Source organism: Coregonus clupeaformis, chromosome 7 (assembly GCF_020615455.1).
Source record: "Coregonus clupeaformis isolate EN_2021a chromosome 7, ASM2061545v1, whole genome shotgun sequence".
Lineage (NCBI taxonomy): Eukaryota > Metazoa > Chordata > Actinopteri > Salmoniformes > Salmonidae > Coregonus > Coregonus clupeaformis.
This window is the reverse complement of record NC_059198.1, coordinates 15,851,354-15,868,227: the sequence shown is the minus strand read 5'-3', so window position 1 is coordinate 15,868,227 and position 16,874 is coordinate 15,851,354. Positions and strand designations below refer to the sequence as shown.

The following is a 16,874-nucleotide window of genomic DNA, read 5'->3' as shown; positions in this document are numbered from 1 at the left end:
AGAGGTAATGGGTATGCAGGCTTTTGTTCCAGTCCAGCCCTAACATATCTGATTAATATAATAATTATTATAATAATAATAATATATGCCATTTAGCAGACACTTTTAGCCAAAGCAACTTAGTCATGCGTGCATCAATTTTTTACATATGGGTGGTCCCGGGATTCTACTAATCATGGTCCCATAGTTTTCCGGGGGCAAGAGTTGGAATTGGAGACCCAAAGTGTTCAGTCACTTAATTGCCATGTTATTTACCACCAGTTACCTGCACTCCTGTGAACCGCCCATTATCCATGGCAACCTGACCTGTGACACCATCTTTATCCAACACAACGGCCTCATCAAGATTGGCTCAGGTCTGATACAGCAAAGACTTTCTACCTAACCTTAACCTAACCCTAACATAAACCTAACTCTAACCCTGCCGTAGCATGGCCTTTAGGAACAACTCAATTGTGACTTGACAGCTTCATCTGAATAAATGGTAGCAATAACAGTTAGCATTGCATACTAGAAAACACCTATACATTGTGTGTAATACAATTACCCGAAGGTGTATTGTCATTATTGTTGTCGTTCTATGCCACTGAAGTTAATACTGGATACTCTGCTCTTTTCTATCTACAGTATGGCACCGGCTGTTTGTGAATGGTAAGAACCATATAACGTGCTGCACATCTACAGTGGGGAGAACAAGTATTTGATACACTGCCGATTTTGCAGGTTTTCCTACTTACAAAGCATGTAGAGGTCTGTAATTTTTTATCATAGGTACACTTCAACTGTGAGAGACGGAATCTAAAACAAAAATCCAGAAAATCACATTGTATGATTTATAAGTAATTAATTTGCATTTTATTGCATGACATAAGTATTTGATCACCTACAAACCAGTAAGAATTCCGTCTCTCACAGACCTGTTAGCTTTTCTTTAAGAAGCTCTCCTGTTCCCCACTCATTACCTGTATTAACTGCACCTGTTTGAACTTGTTATCTGTATAAAAGACACCTGTCCACACATTCAATCAAACAGACTCCAACCTCTCCACAATGACCAAGACCAGAGAGCTGTGTAAGGACATCAGGGATAAAATTGTAGACCTGCACAAGGCTGGGATGGGCTACAGGACAATAGGCAAGCAGCTTGGTGAGAAGGCAACAACTGTTGGCGCAATTATTAGAAAATGGAAGAAGTTCAAGATGACGGTCAATCACCCTCGGTCTGGGGCTCCATGCAAGATCTCACCTCGTGGGGCATCAATGATCATGAGGAAGGTGAGGGATCAGCCCCAGAACTACACGGCAGGACCTGGTCAATGACCTGAAGAGAGCTGGGACCACAGTCTCAAAGAAAACCATTAGTAACACACTACACCGTCATGGATTAAAATCCTGCAGCGCACGCAAGGTCCCCCTGCTCAAGCCAGCGCATGTCCAGGCCCGTCTGAAGTTTGCCAATGACCATCTGGATGATCCAGAGGAGGAATGGGAGAAGGTCATGTGGTCTGATGAGACAAAAATTTAGCTTTTTGGTCTAAACTCCACTCGCCGTGTTTGGAGGAAGAAGAAGGATGAGTACAACCCCAAGAACACCATCCCAACCGTGAAGCATGGAGGTGGAATCGTCATTCTTTGGGGATGCTTTTCTGCAAAGGGGACAGGACGACTGCACCGTATTGAGGAGAGGATGGATGGGGCCATGTATAGAGAGATCTTGGCCAACAACCTCCTTCCCTTAGTAAGAGCATTGAAGATGGGTCGTGGCTGGGTCTTCCAGCATGACAACGACCCGAAACACACAGCCAGGGCAACTAAGGAGTGGCTCCGTAAGTAGCATCTCAAGGTCCTGGAGTGGCCTAGCCAGTCTCCAGACCTGAACCCAATAGAAAATCTTTGGAGGGAGCTGAAAGTCTGTATTGCCCAGTGACAGCCCCGATTCCTGAAGGATATGGAGAAGGTCTGTATGGAGGAGTGGGCCAAAATCCCTGCAGCAGTGTGTGCAAACCTGGTCAAGCCCTACAGGAAACGTATGATCTCTGTAATTGCAAACAAAGGTTTCTGTACCAAATATTAAGTTCTGCTTTTCTGATGTATCAAATACTTATGTCATGCAATAAAATGCAAATTAATTACTTAAAAATCATACAATGTGATTTTCTGGATTTTTGTTTTAGATTCCGTCTCTCACAGTTGAAGTGTACCTATGATAAAAATTACAGACCTCTACATGCTTTGTAAGTAGGAAAATCTGCAAAATCGGCAGTGTATCAAATACTTGTTCTCCCCACTGTATCTTATTCTCAGTGAACGTCACAATATTCTGTGTGGTCTGGTGTCTGGGTTAGATTTTTTTTACTGTCTATCTTGCTCTCCCAGTGTTTCCGGAGGCCAGTGTTCATGGTAAAGTCCGCCCCAACCGAGACGAACAGAGGAACCTGCACTTCTTCTCTCCTGAATACGGCTGTGAGTGTTTTACTGGGCCTTCCTCTATTTCTATATCTATTATGGCCCGTATTCATAAAGCATCTCAGAGTAGGAGTGCTGTTCTAGGATCCGGTCCTTTTTGTTCATGTAATCTTATTCATTATGATCTAAAAGGCTAAACTGATCCTAGAAGCTTGAATGAATATGGGCCTTTCTTGCTTTTATGGGTTGCCAGTTTCACTAAAGATGCGGAAAAGAAGTAAATGGAACTCCAAAACAATGGAAATGCCTTGGAAACGCGTTGGGGAAAGATGCTGTCATTGCCCCCCAGCAAAATAAGCCTACATTTGGCCTATTGTTTATATGTGTATTTCATACTATGTTGAGGTAAAAATCACATTGTGGGCCTGTTACAATACATAAATAATGACTTTGTTTGATCAGATTTGTTGAATGTGCGCCAATCCAGCGTCCTTCTATCCCCCATGGTCTGCATTCCATTGACCTCTTTACTGCATCTATGGAATTTCTAACCATGCTGTGACTAGACAGTCATTATGTTACATATTGATTCCAACTGTTCTCTCTCTCCTTATGTCTAGTGGCTGAGGATGACTATGCTATTGACATCTTCTCCTTTGGGATCTGTGCTCTGGAGGTGAGAACCCAGCTGCCATGTTTTATAAATGTATTATAAACCATATGTGTTACATTTAGGGTTGTTGCGGTGACCGTATTACCGCCACACCGGCAGTCATCAATCACGACTGCATTAAAATTCCACCTTTTATGCACTCTGGACATGCATTGGTAGTACCCAACTCACTAACGACCCTAATGGCCTGGTACTCGGGACTCTATTGTCCCTCTAACCACTCTGACATCAATGGAAATGCAATTGAAAATCACATCAAACACTTTTAAAACTCACCTCAATGTGATTGATCAATTTGAAGAAAGAAGTTCAACAACCGGTTGAAAAAGTGGAATTTATGGTCGTTGTGGATGTTGTTTCAAAGCCTAACATAACTAAATGGACAGCGCTTTCTAAGGTGATGATTCATTCAAAACACCCATACACATATTAGAGCTTATGCATACGCATAGGCCTATGAGCCCAACCCTGAAAAAATCATTTAATTAAAATAATGATTGTGCCGTTGTACAATACATAGCCTACCGCATATTACGCATAATATTTTATATATTATTTTACTGATTTAAGATGTCTTTGGTACATAATTGGTCTAGCCTATACAACCAATGCTCTGACAGGGATGTTAACATACTCGGTATACATATCCCGAAAGAAAGAAATGATGTCACTCTAATACATTTTTATAGAAAGCTAGCAAAAATAGATAAGATCTTGCTTCCATGGAAAGGAAAATACCTGTCTATTTGTGAAAAAATCACCCTGATTAACTTTAGTCATATCCCAGTTTACCTGTTTGCTTATGGTCTTGCCTACACCTAGTGACCTGTTTTTTAAATTATATGAGCAAAAAAATATTCCATTTAATTTGGAATGGCAAGCCAGGCAAAATTAAAAGGGCCTATTTATATAATGAATATGAATTCGGAGGGCAGAAATGATTAAATATTAAAGCATTAGACCTCTCACTAAAGGCGTCAGTCATCCAAAAGTTATACTTAAATCCAAACTGGTTCTCTAACAAATTAGTAAGAATGTCTCAAACCATGTTCAAGAATGGCCTTTTTCCCTTTATTCAGATTACAACCTCTCACTTTCGGTTATTTGAAAATGAAATAATCTCCAAAATATCGCTATTTTTAAAACAAGCCATAGAAAGTTGGTTGCAATTTCAGTTTAATCCACCAGAAAAGACAGAACAAATAATACAACAAATGTTGTGGTTAAACTCAAATATACTAATTGATAAAAAAGCATTATTTTTGATAAAATGTTTAAAAAAGGTATAATCTTTGTAAATTATATAATAAATAGGACTGGTGGAGTTGTGTCACATATGCAGTTAACAAAAATATATGGAAATATCTGCTCTACCCAAAATTACAACCAACAAATTGCAGCATTACCGCAAAAATGGAAGAGGCAAGTGGAAGGGGTAAAAAGTAAGGAACTTGTCTGTCAGCCCTGCATTAAAGACCGAAATTGGTTAAAGAAAATTGTGATAAATAAAGAAAATATACCAGTTTAATTTAAGGAGCAAAAAATTGACAGCTGTGCCATATAGATTGCAAAATAGTTGGGAAGAGATTTTTGATGTACCGATTCCATGGCACATGGTTTATGAACTGATACGCAAAACAACGCCGGATTCAAAACTTAGAATTTTTCAATTTAAATTATTATACACATTTCTTGCAACCAATAGAATGTTATATAAATGGGGGATACAACCTTCCAAGCTCTGCAGATTTTGCTGCGAAGAGACAGAGTCATTAGATCATTTATTTTGATACTGTCCATATGTAGCTTGTTTTTGGTCACAGGTCCAGGAATGGTTGAAGAATTGTAACATTTACCTGGAGCTAACGCTGAAAATAGCAATTCTGGGTGATTTGAAAAGTCATAGTCAATCAATCAATAATATAAAAATACTTTTAGCAAAATGTTTATCTTTAATTTACAATCTGTAGAAACTATGAGAATAGAAAGGTTCAGAACTTTTGTGAAGCATCACAGCACAGTTGAAAAATATATGGCAAATAGAAATCCAATATGGATGGTGTTAAGAGATAGATGGGAGAGGTTGAATGGAGCTAAAGGGAGGGCCTAATAACAAAATAACAAATGTAAAATATACTGTGTCTGTAAAATGTATATACAGTGGGGAGAACAAGTATTTGATACACTGCCGATTTTGCAGGTTTTCCTACTTACAAAGCATGTAGAGGTCTGTTATTTTTATCATAGGTACACTTCAACTGTGAGAGACGGAATCTAAAACAAAAATCCAGAAAATCACATTGTATGACTTTTAAGTAATTAATTTGCATTTTATTGCATGAAATAAGTATTTGATACATCAGAAAAGCAGAACTTAATATTTGGTACAGAAACCTTTGTTTGCAATTACAGAGATCATACATTTCCTGTAGGTCTTGACCAGGTTTGCACACACTGCAGCAGGGATTTTGGCCCACTCCTCCATACAGACCTTCTCCAGATCCTTCAGGTTTCGAGGCTGTCGCTGGGCAATACGGACTTTCAGCTCCCTCCAAAGATTTTCTATTGGGTTCAGGTCTGGAGACTGGCTAGGCCACTCCAGGACCTTGAGATGCTTCTTACGGAGCCACTCCTTAGTTGCCCTGGCTGTGTGTTTCGGGTCGTTGTCATGCTGGAAGACCCAGCCACGACCCATCTTCAATGCTCTTACTGAGGGAAGGAGGTTGTTGGCCAAGATCTCGCGATACATGGCCCCATCCATCCTCCCCTCAATACGGTGCAGTCGTCCTGTCCCCTTTGCAGAAAAGCATCCCCCAAAGAATGATGTTTCCACCTCCATGCTTCACGGTTGGGATGGTGTTCTTGGGGTTGTACTCATCCTTCTTCTTCCTCCAAACACGGCGAGTGGAGTTTAGACCAATAAAGCTCTATTTTTGTCTCATCAGACCACATGACCTTCTCCCATTCCTCCTCTGGATCATCCAGATGGTCATTGGAAAACTTCAGACAGGCCTGGACATGCGCTGGCTTGAGCAGGGGGACCTTGCGTGCGCTGCAGGATTTTAATCCATGATGGCGTAGTGTGTTACTAATGGTTTTCTTTGAGACTGTGGTCCCAGCTCTCTTCAGGTCATTGACCAGGTCCTGCCGTGTAGTTCTGGGCTGATCCCTCACCTTCCTCATGATCATTGATGCCCCACGAGGTGAGATCTTGCATGGAGCCCCAGACCGAGGGTGATTGACCGTCATCTTGAACTTCTTCCATTTTCTAATAATAGCGCCAACAGTTGTTGCCTTCTCACCAAGCTGCTTGCCTATTGTCCTGTAGCCCATCCCAGCCTTGTGCAGGTCTACAATTTTATCCCTGATGTCCTTACACAGCTCTCTGGTCTTGGCCATTGTGGAGAGGTTGGAGTCTGTTTGATTGAGTGTGTGGACAGGTGTCTTTTATACAGGTAACGAGTTCAAACAGGTGCAGTTAGTACAGGTAATGAGTGGAGAACAGGAGGGCATCTTTAAGAAAAACGAACAGGTCTGTGAGAGCCGGAATTCTTACTGGTTGGTAGGTGATCAAATACTTATGTCATGCAATAAAATGCAAATTAATTACTTAAAAATCATACAATGTGATTTTCTGGATTTTTGTTTTAGATTCCGTCTCTCACAGTTGAAGTGTACCTATGATAAAAAGTACAGACCTCTACATGCTTTGTAAGTAGGAAAACCTGCAAAATCGGCAGTGTATCAAATACTTGTTCTCCCCACTGTAGGTTCAGAACTTTTGTGAAACAGCACAGTTAAAAATACAGTGGGGAAAAAAAGTATTTAGTCAGCCACCAATTGTGCAAGTTCTCCCACTTAAAAAGATGAGAGAGGCCTGTAATTTTCATCATAGGTACATGTCAAATATGACAGACAAAATGAGAGAAAAAAAATCCAGAAAATCACATTGTAGGATTTTTTATGAATTTATTTGCAAATTATGGTGGAAAATAAGTATTTGGTCAATAACAAAAGTTTCTCAATACTTTGTTATATACCCCTTGTTGGCAATGACACAGGTCAAACGTTTTCTGTAAGTCTTCACAAGGTTTTCACACACTGTTGCTGGTATTTTGGCCCATTCCTCCATGCAAATCTCCTCTAGAGCAGTGATGTTTTGGGGCTGTCGCTGGGCAACACGGACTTTCAACTCCCTCCAAAGATTTTCTATGGGGTTGAGATCTGGAGACTGGCTAGGCCACTCCAGGACCTTGAAATGCTTCTTACGAAGCCACTCCTTCGTTGCCCGGGAGGTGTGTTTGGGATCATTGTCATGCTAAAAGACCCAGCCACGTTTCATCTTCAATGCCCTTGCTGATGGAAGGAGGTTTTCACTCAAAATCTCACGATACATGGCCCCATTCATTCTTTCCTTTACACGGATCAGTCGTCCTGGTCCCTTTGCAGAAAAACAGCCCCAAAGCATGAAGTTTCCACCCCCATGCTTCACAGTAGGTATGGTGTTCTTTGGATGCAACTCAGCATTCTTTGTCCTCCAAACACGATGAGTTGAGTTTTTACCAAAAAGTTATATTTTGGTTTAATCTGACCATATGACATTCTCCCAATCCTCTTCTGGATCATCCAAATGCACTCTAGCAAACTTCAGAAGGGCCTGGACATGTACTGGCTTAAGCAGGGGGACACGTCTGGCAATGCAGGATTTGAGTCCCTGGCGGAGTAGTGTGTTACTGATGGTAGGCTTTGTTACTTTGGTCCCAGCTCTCTGCAGGTCATTCACTAGGTCCCCCCGTGTGGTTCTGGGATTTTTGCTCACCGTTCTTGTGATCATTTTGACCCCACGGGGTGAGATCTTGCGTGGAGCCCCAGATCGAGGGAGATTATCAGTGGTCTTGTATGTCTTCCATTTCCTAATAATTGCTCCCACAGTTGATTTCTTCAAACCAAGCTGCTTACCTATTGCAGATTCAGTCTTCCCAGCCTGGTGCAGGTCTACAATTTTGTTTCTGGTGTCCTTTGACAGCTCTTTGGTCTTGACCATAGTGGAGTTTGGAGTGTGTCTGTTTGAGGTTGTGGACAGGTGTCTTTTATACTGATAACAAGTTCAAACAGGTGCCATTAATACAGGTAACGAGTGGAGGACAGAGGAGCCTCTTAAAGAGGAAGTTACAGGTCTGTGAGAGCCAGAAATCTTGCTTGTTTGTAGGTGACCAAATACTTATTTTCCACCATAATTTGCAAATAAATTCATTAAAAATCCTACAATGTGATTTTCTGGATTTTTTTTTCTAAATTTGTCTGTCATAGTTGATGTGTACCTATGATGAAAATGACAGGCCTCTCTCATCTTTTTAAGTGGGAGAACTTGCACAATTGGTGGCTGACTAAATACTTTTTTTCCCCACTGTATATGGCAAATAGAAATCAAACTGGATGGACTTCAGAAATAGATGGGAGAGGTTGAGGGTAGAGGAAGGACAGGACTAAAAACAAACAAAATGTAACTATTGTAAAATAGATTGTGTCCGTAAAATGTATATAGTATGAATAAGCTGGAAGTAGAAGCCTAAGTGTTGTTGTTAGTTAGTTTACTCCAATTAGGGGAGGGGTGGTAGGGTTAGCGGAAAATCATTTAACATTTTAGTTATTTAGCAGACGCTCTTATCCAGAGCGATTTACAGCTATTGCATTCATCTTAAGATAGCTAGGTGGGACAACCACATATCACAGGCATAGAAAGTACATTTTTGGATAAGTTGCAGGGGTTTGATGGAGTTGTCAACTGTGATGGAGAGGTCTTTGAGCGGGCAGGCCTTCCCGGGGAGGAAGAGCAGTTCCATCTTGTCGAGGTTGAGCTTGAGGTGGTGGGCCGACATCCAAGTTGAGGTATCTGCCAGGCACGCAGAGATGTGTGTCGCCACCTGGGTGTCAGAAGGGGGTAAGGAGAAAAGTAGTTGAGTGTCATCCGCATAGCAATGATAGGCGAGACCATGTGAGGATATGACGGAGCCGAGTGACTTGGTGTATAGAGAGAGGAGGGCCTAGAATCGAGCCCTGGGGGACACCAGTAGTGAGAGTATGTGATGCAGACACAGATCCTCTCCATGTCACCTGGTAGGAGCAGCCTACCAGGTAGGATGCAATCCAAGAGTGTGCATAGCCTGAGACGCCCAGCCCTGAGACGGTGGAGAGGAGGATCTGATGGTTCACGGTGTCAAAGGCAAGTGATAGATCTAGGAGGATGAGAACAGAGGAGAGAGAATCAGCTTTGGCAGGTTGAGTGAGCCGTCTTAAAGCCTGACTGGTTAGGGTCAAGAAGATCGTTCTGAGAGAGATAACGAGAAAGTTGATCAGAGACAGCACGCTCAAGTGTTTTGGAAAGAAAATAAAGTAGGGATACAGGTCTATAGTCGAGTGTTGGTTTCTTGAGGAGGGGAGCAACTCGGGCCATTTTGAAGTCAGAGGGGACACAGCCAGTGATCAGGGATGAGTTGATGAGGGAAGTGAGGAATGGGAGAAGGTCTCCAGAGATGGTCTGGAGAAGGGAGGAAAGAATGGGTTTGAGCGGGCAGGTTGTCGGGCGGCCAGACCTCACTAGTCGCAGGATGTCATCTGGTGAGAGAGGGGAGAAAGAGGTCAAGGCGTATGGTAGTTCTGTGTTAGTGAGACCAGTGGATTCAATAGGCTGAGTGAATGAGTAGCGGATGTCGTCAACCTTTTTTTCAAAGTGGTTGACAAAGTTGTCCCCAGAGAGGGAGGAGGGAGGGGGTGGAGGATTAAGGAGGGAGGAGAAGGTGGAAAATAGTTTCCTAGGGTTAGAGGCAGAAGCTTGACATTTAGAGTGGTAGAAAGTGGCTTTAGCAGAAGATACAGAGGAAGAGAAGGTAGAGAGTAGGGAGTGAAAGGATGATAGGTCCTCCGGAAGTTTAGTTTTCCTCCATTTTCGCTCAGCTGCCCGCAGCCCTGTTCTGTAAGCTCGCAATGAGTCACTCAGCCACGGAGCAGGAGGGGAGGGCCGAGCCGGCTGGGAGGAAAGGGGACAGTGCGGGTCATAGGACGCGGAAAGGGAGGAGAGTAGGGTTGAAGAGGCAGAATCAGGAGACAGAAGGGAGAAGGATTTAGCAGAAGGGAAAGGTGATAGGATAGAAGAGGAGAGAGTAGTTGGAGAGAGAGAGCAAAGATTCCGACGGCGCATTACCATCTGGGTAGAGGATGAGTGGTTAGGTTTGGAGGAAAGGGAGATAGAAAAGGAAACAAAGTAGTGATCAGAGACCTGGAGGGGGGTTGCAGTGAGATTAGTAGGCAAGCAGCCTCTAGTAAAGATGAGGTGAAGCGTATTGCCTGCCTTGTGAGTTGGAGGTGATTGGAATAGGGTGAGGTCAAGAGGCAAGGAGGGGAAAGAGAGAGTTGGAAAGAAAGGAATCGAAGGCAGACGTTGGGAGGTTGAAGTCGCCAAGTACGAAGAGCGGTGAGCCATCGTCAGGAAATGAGCTTATCAAGGTGTCAAGCTCATTGAGGAACTCTCCAAGGGCACCTGGTGGGCGATAGATGACAATAATGTTAAGCTTGAGTGGACAAGTGACAGTGACAGCATGAAATTCAAATGAGGAGATTGACAGGTGAGAGAGGGAGAAAATAGAAAATCTCCACTTAGGAGAAATGAGTAGACCTGTGCCACCACCGCGACAACCAAATGCTCTCGGACTATGAGAGAAAACATAGTCAGATGAAGAAAGAGCAGCGGGAGTAGCAGTGTTCTCTGGGGTGATCCATGTCTCCGTCAGGGCCAAAAAGTCAAGGGACTGAAGGGTAGCATAGGCTGAGATGAACTCAGCATTCTTGACCGCAGATCGGCAGTTCCAAACGCTGCCAGACACCGGGAATTCCACATGTTAGAAGGGTTGCAGCCAAGGGGTGGAGAGCGTCTGTAAAGCTTACAGGGAGAGGTGCGAACAGGTATAGAAAACACACACATAGTTGACAAAGCTACAAAAGAGCAAAATTAGATAATCTGTAAGTAACTAGGTAAGATACTCAAGTGAGAGAGTGGTGTGAAGCCCTCCTCTCCCCTTCCTTGAATAACACTGCAGAACAACTCGGCAGAACCGTCTTTGTTTTGCCGATGGTTTTAGTTTTGCGACAAAACCGCCACTGACGAGACCGCCGCTTACAGCTGCCGCTGAGAAACCAGGGGAGACTGAAGAACTAACAATAATTGCTAATTGCCTAGCAGAGGTGAAACCACTCAACCCCCAATACAGCCACTGATGACCAAAACAAGTCACAAATTGCCCTGCCCCTTGATCCTGGTTGATGTGTCAACAACTATCTGCAAATTATGAGCAGTCAGCAGTTCACACACCAAGTAGGCCACTGGGAAAACAGGAAGCACTTAAAGTAGATGGCCCTAGCTAACAAAAAGACAGTACTAGACCACAACAGATAAAGACAAAAATACATATACTTATCACTCCTCTAGCTATAGAATAAAGGACAATATATTTTTAAAAGATATGTATATATATATACAGTACCAGTCAAAAGTTTGGACATACCTACTCATTCAAGGGTTTTTCTTAATTTTTTACTATTTTCTACATTATAGAATAATAGTGAAGACATTACAACTATGAAATAATACATATGGAATCATGTAGTAACCAAATCAAAATATATTTTATAATTGAGAATCTTCAAAAGCCACCCTTTGCCTTGATGACAGCTTTGCATACTCTTGGCATTCTCCCAACCAGCTTCACCTGGAATGCTTTCCAACAGTCTTAAAGGAGTTCCCACATATGCTGAGCACTTGTTGGCTGCTTTTTCTTCACTCTGCCGTCCGACTCAGCCCAAACCATCTCAATTGGGTTGAGGTCGGGGGATTGTGGAGGCCAGGTCATCTGATGCAGCACTCCATCACTCTCCTTCTTGGTAAAATAGCCCTTACACAGCCTGGAGGTGTGTTGGTTCATTGTCCTGTTGAAAAATAATTGATAGTCCCACTAAGCGCAAACCAGATGGGATGGCGTATCGCTGCAGAACGCTGTGGTAGCCATGCTGGTTAAGTGTGCCTTGAATTCTAAATAAAAAACAGACAGTGTCACCAGCAAAGCACCCCCACACCATAACACATCCTCCTCCATGCTTTATGGTGGGAACTACACATGCGGAGATCATCCGTTCACCCACACCGCATCTCACAAAGACACAGCGGTTGGAACCAAAAATCTCAAATTTGGACTCCAGACCAAAGGTCAAATTTCCACCGGTCTAATGTCCATTGCTCGTGTTTCTTGGCCCAAGCAGGTTTCTTCTTATTGGTGTCCTTTAGTAGTGGTTTCGACCATGAAGGCCTGATTCACACAGTCCCCTCTGAACAGTTGATGTTGAGATATGTATGTGACCTGAACTCTGTGAAGCATTTATTTTGGCTGCAATTTCTGAGGTTGGTAACTCTAAAGAACTTATCTTCTGCAGCAGAGGTAACTCTGGGTCTTCCATTCCTGTGGCGGTCCTCATGAGAGCCAGTTTCATCATACCGCTTGATGGTTTTTGAGACTGAACTTGAAGAAATGTTCAAAGTTCTTGAAATGTTCCATATTGACTGACCTTCATGTCTTAAAGTAATGATGGACTGTCGTTTCTCTTTGCTTATTTGAGCTGTTCTTGCCATAATATGGACTTGGTATTTTACCAAATAGGGCTATCTTCTGTATACCACCCCTACCTTGTCACAACACAACTGATTGGCTCAAACACATTAAGAAGGAAAGAAATTCCACAAATTAACTTTTAACAAGGCACACCTGTTAATTGAAATGCATTCCAGGTGACTACCTCATGAAGCTGGTTGAGAGAATGCCACGATTGTGCAAAGCTGTCATCAAGGCTACTTTGAAGAATCTCAAATATAAAATATATTTTGATTTGTTTAACACTTTTTTGGTTACTACATGATTCCATATGTGTTATTTCATAGTTTTGATGTCTTCACTATTATTCTACAATGCAGAAAATAGTCAAAATAAAGAAAAACCCTTGATTGAGTAGGTGTGTCCAAACTTTTGACTGGTACTGTATATATATAAATATGTATATTTACAACAACAAAAAATATATATGGGGGATTGGAAATGATGCAGACAATTACATTGATGGAAGCTACAATCTATCTGCAATATTAAAGCTGATCTACCCCCTAAAAAAATTGTAAAAAATACAAATAAATTGGTTTCTCTATTTCTTCTGGTAGTGCTCCCAGTCCCTGGCACACAACACTTGATTAAGTGGTGTTACAACACACCATGTAATGTTTCAAAACATCTCAGGATGATGTGTTTCAATACTCCAGCAGAGTTAAGGTTTTGTCTCCTTTAAGTTGGTGGAAGCACAGTTGCCACTAGTTTTGGTGTTACAAAGCACTTAATTTTAACAGTGTAGTAATGTCCCAATAGGACATTTTAATTAATAGGCTGACACATTACCTTTAGCTACAGAATATCTCACCACCGTGCGTTTCCATCTCCTCCTCTCTCTCCTTCATTCCTTTCTCCAGCATGCAGAGAGAGGGGCTGTCAACAGTTTAATGAAATATGTTTTGTTGTGAAAACATGTTACTATCGATGTTCCCGAACAGATTTCACTTGGTTTTCCAAATTAAGCACTGGGTAGCTGCAGGAACAGGGTTGGAGAGTCTACAGAATTTGGGCGGAATATCACCTGTCTGCAGTGTGAGGCTGCATGCTCCTCAAACAGTGGTTTATGCATGGTGTGAAATAACCGGAGTAGCCTACCAGCATGATTGAAAAACGACCAGCGGGAAAGCAGCCTCCATTCGCTATCCGAGTACATACGGATGACATTACTTTTTTCCCTGCCCCTATGCCTGCCCATTTGTTAATAGGCTAAATCTAAACTAATTTTACATATTAGTAATGACAATATTAAATTGAGATAAGAACAGCGTGTGCAGCCTGAGGCAAGGAACAGAGCGCAATTTTTTTTGCTTCTTTCTCAAATCATCAATAGCCTATAGTCACATCATGCAGCCCATATATGTTTTGATTTCTAAGACATTCTAAGGGTTGTATCATTCACAACTAAAGTTGACGAATAATTCTAAATCTAGCGTATAGGACCTGTTTCAAGTTATCACTTTTATGCTCAACATAGCACACTCGCTCCGGAATGGGACAAATATCCTTTCTATTTTATTCAGCTAAATTCATATTTTTCTTACTATAAAATCATATAATATAAAATAATGTCACAGCATTTATAAGCATATCTTGTCTGCTAAATGAACAAGCCTACAGCCTATGGCATGGTGCATAGCCAAATAACATACAGTACAACTCATTCTGTTCTTCTGAAATACATTTTCTTCATATCATAGTGTTTCTTTAGACCTGCCTAAAATAAATAATGTATTTATTGTGATGGTGTATATTAAATTGATTTATTCTACTTTTTTAAATGTAGATGTTCCAAAGCCGCACATCAGCGGCTTGTACAGTGGGGAGAACAAGTATTTGATACACTGCCGATTTTGCAGGTTTTCCTACTTACAAAGCATGTAGAGGTTTGTAATTTTTATCATAGGTACACTTCAACTGTGAGATACGGAATATAAAACAAAAATCCAGAAATTCACATTGTGTGATTTTTAAGTAATTAATTTGCATTTTATTGCATGTATTTGATCACCTACCAACCAGTAAGAATTCCGGCTCTCACAGACCTGTTAGTTTTTCTTTAAGAAGCCCTCCTGTTCTCCACTCATTACCTGTATTAACTGCACCTGTTTGAACTCGTTTACTGTATAAAAGACACCTGTCCACACACTCAATCAAACAGACTCCAACCTCTCCACAATGGCCAAGACCAGAGAGCTGTGTAAGGACATCAGGGATACAATTGTAGACCTGCACAAGGCTGAGATGGGCTACAGGACAATAGGCAAGCAGCTTGGTGAGAAGGCAACAACTTTTGGCGCAATTATTAGAAAATGGAAGAAGTTCAAGATGACGGTCAATCACCCTCGGTCTGGGGCTCCGTGCAAGATCTCACCTCGTGGGGCATCAATGATCATGAGGAAGGTGAGGGATCAGCCCAGAACTACACGGCAGGACCTGGTCAATGACCTGAAGAGAGCTGGGACCACAGTCTCAAAGAAAACCATTAGTAACACACTACGCCGTCATGGATTAAAATCCTGCAGCGCACGCAAGGTCCCCCTGCTCAAGGCAGCGCATGTCCAGGCCCGTCTGAAGTTTGCCAATGACCATCTGGATGATCCAGAGGAGGAATGGGAGAAGGTCATGTGGTCTGATGAGACAAAAATAGAGCTTTTTGGTCTAAACTCCACTCGCCGTGTTTGGAGGAAGAAGAAGGATGAGTACAACCCCAAGAACACCATCCCAACCGTGAAGCATGGAGGTGGAAACATCATTCTTTGGGGATGCTTTTCTGCAAAGGGGACAGGACGACTGCACCGTATTGAGGGGAGGATGGATGGGGCCATGTATCGCGAGATCTTGGCCAACAACCTCCTTCCCTCAGTAAGAGCATTGAAGATGGGTCGTGGCTGGGTCTTCCAGCATGACAACGACCCGAAACACACAGCCAGGGCAACTAAGGAGTGGCTCCGTAAGAAGCATCTCAAGGTCCTGGAGTGGCCTAGCCAGTCTCCAGACCTGAACCCAATAGAAAATCTTTGGAGGGAGCTGAAAGTCCGTATTGCCCAGCGACAGCCTCGAAACCTGAAGGATCTGGAGAAGGTCTGTATGGAGGAGTGGGCCAAAATCCCTGCTGCAGTGTGTGCAAACCTGGTCAAGACCTACAGGAAACGTATGATCTCTGTAATTGCAAACAAAGGTTTCTGTACCAAATATTAAGTTCTGCTTTTCTGATGTATCAAATACTTATGTCATGCAATAAAATGCAAATTAATTACTTAAAAATCATACAATGTGATTTTCTGGATTTTTGTTTTAGATTCCGTCTCTCACAGTTGAAGTGTACCTATGATAAAAATTACAGACCTCTACATGCTTTGTAAGTAGGAAAACCTGCAAAATCGGCAGTGTATCAAATACTTGTTCTCCCCACTGTATGTGTGGAGGCCTGGAGATGCTACATGTGTTTATGTTAATTAACGGTCAATTACTGCAATCTATTGCATGACAATAACCAGCTGACAACATTTCATGACTGCCACAGCCCTAATTGCATTGTTCTCTTTGTAGACGTTCAAGTTGTTTTCATATGTTCACATGTCCTATCTGTCGTGACGTGACTTTCATCAATCTGATGACTGTTATTTATCGAATCAACTAACTATGTTTAATTATTACCCAATTCAATTAATCATGTAACAATTAACTCATTAGGAATTTGGGGCACCACGGAAGAAGTTGTTTAAAGAGTTACCATCTCCCGAATTAAACTCTAAAGGTCTTTACCTATCACATCCATAAAACAGTCAACGTATTAATTCATAACCTCTTATCATATCATTCTGAATGAAAACCCCAGCTTTACTTATGATTCAGCACTACACAAATTGGTTTAATCATTTATTTACAAGCGAACTAAATAATAACACAGAATAACATACAGTGTCTTGCAAAAGTATTCATCCCCCTTGGCATTTTTCCTATTTTGTTGCATTACAACCTGTAATTTAAATGGATTTTTATTTGGATTTCATGTAATGGACATACACAAAATTGTCCAAATTGGTGAAGTGAAATTAAAAAAATAACTTGTTAAAAATAATTCAAATAAATAA

At 41.9% G+C, this 16,874-nt stretch overlaps 1 protein-coding gene across 1 annotated transcript in view; it reads left to right on the top strand.

Annotated features, from left to right (window-relative positions):
- LOC121569912 (nuclear receptor-binding protein 2) overlaps nucleotides 1–16,874 on the top strand; it is a 72,221-nt gene that overhangs the window by 45,345 nt on the left and 10,002 nt on the right. The window contains exons 6-9 of the mRNA XM_041881243.2: nucleotides 262–356; nucleotides 628–651; nucleotides 2,377–2,463; nucleotides 3,027–3,082. Coding sequence (XP_041737177.1) covers nucleotides 262–356; nucleotides 628–651; nucleotides 2,377–2,463; nucleotides 3,027–3,082 — 262 coding nt within the window. The remainder of the gene's footprint in view (nucleotides 1–261; nucleotides 357–627; nucleotides 652–2,376; nucleotides 2,464–3,026; nucleotides 3,083–16,874) is intronic.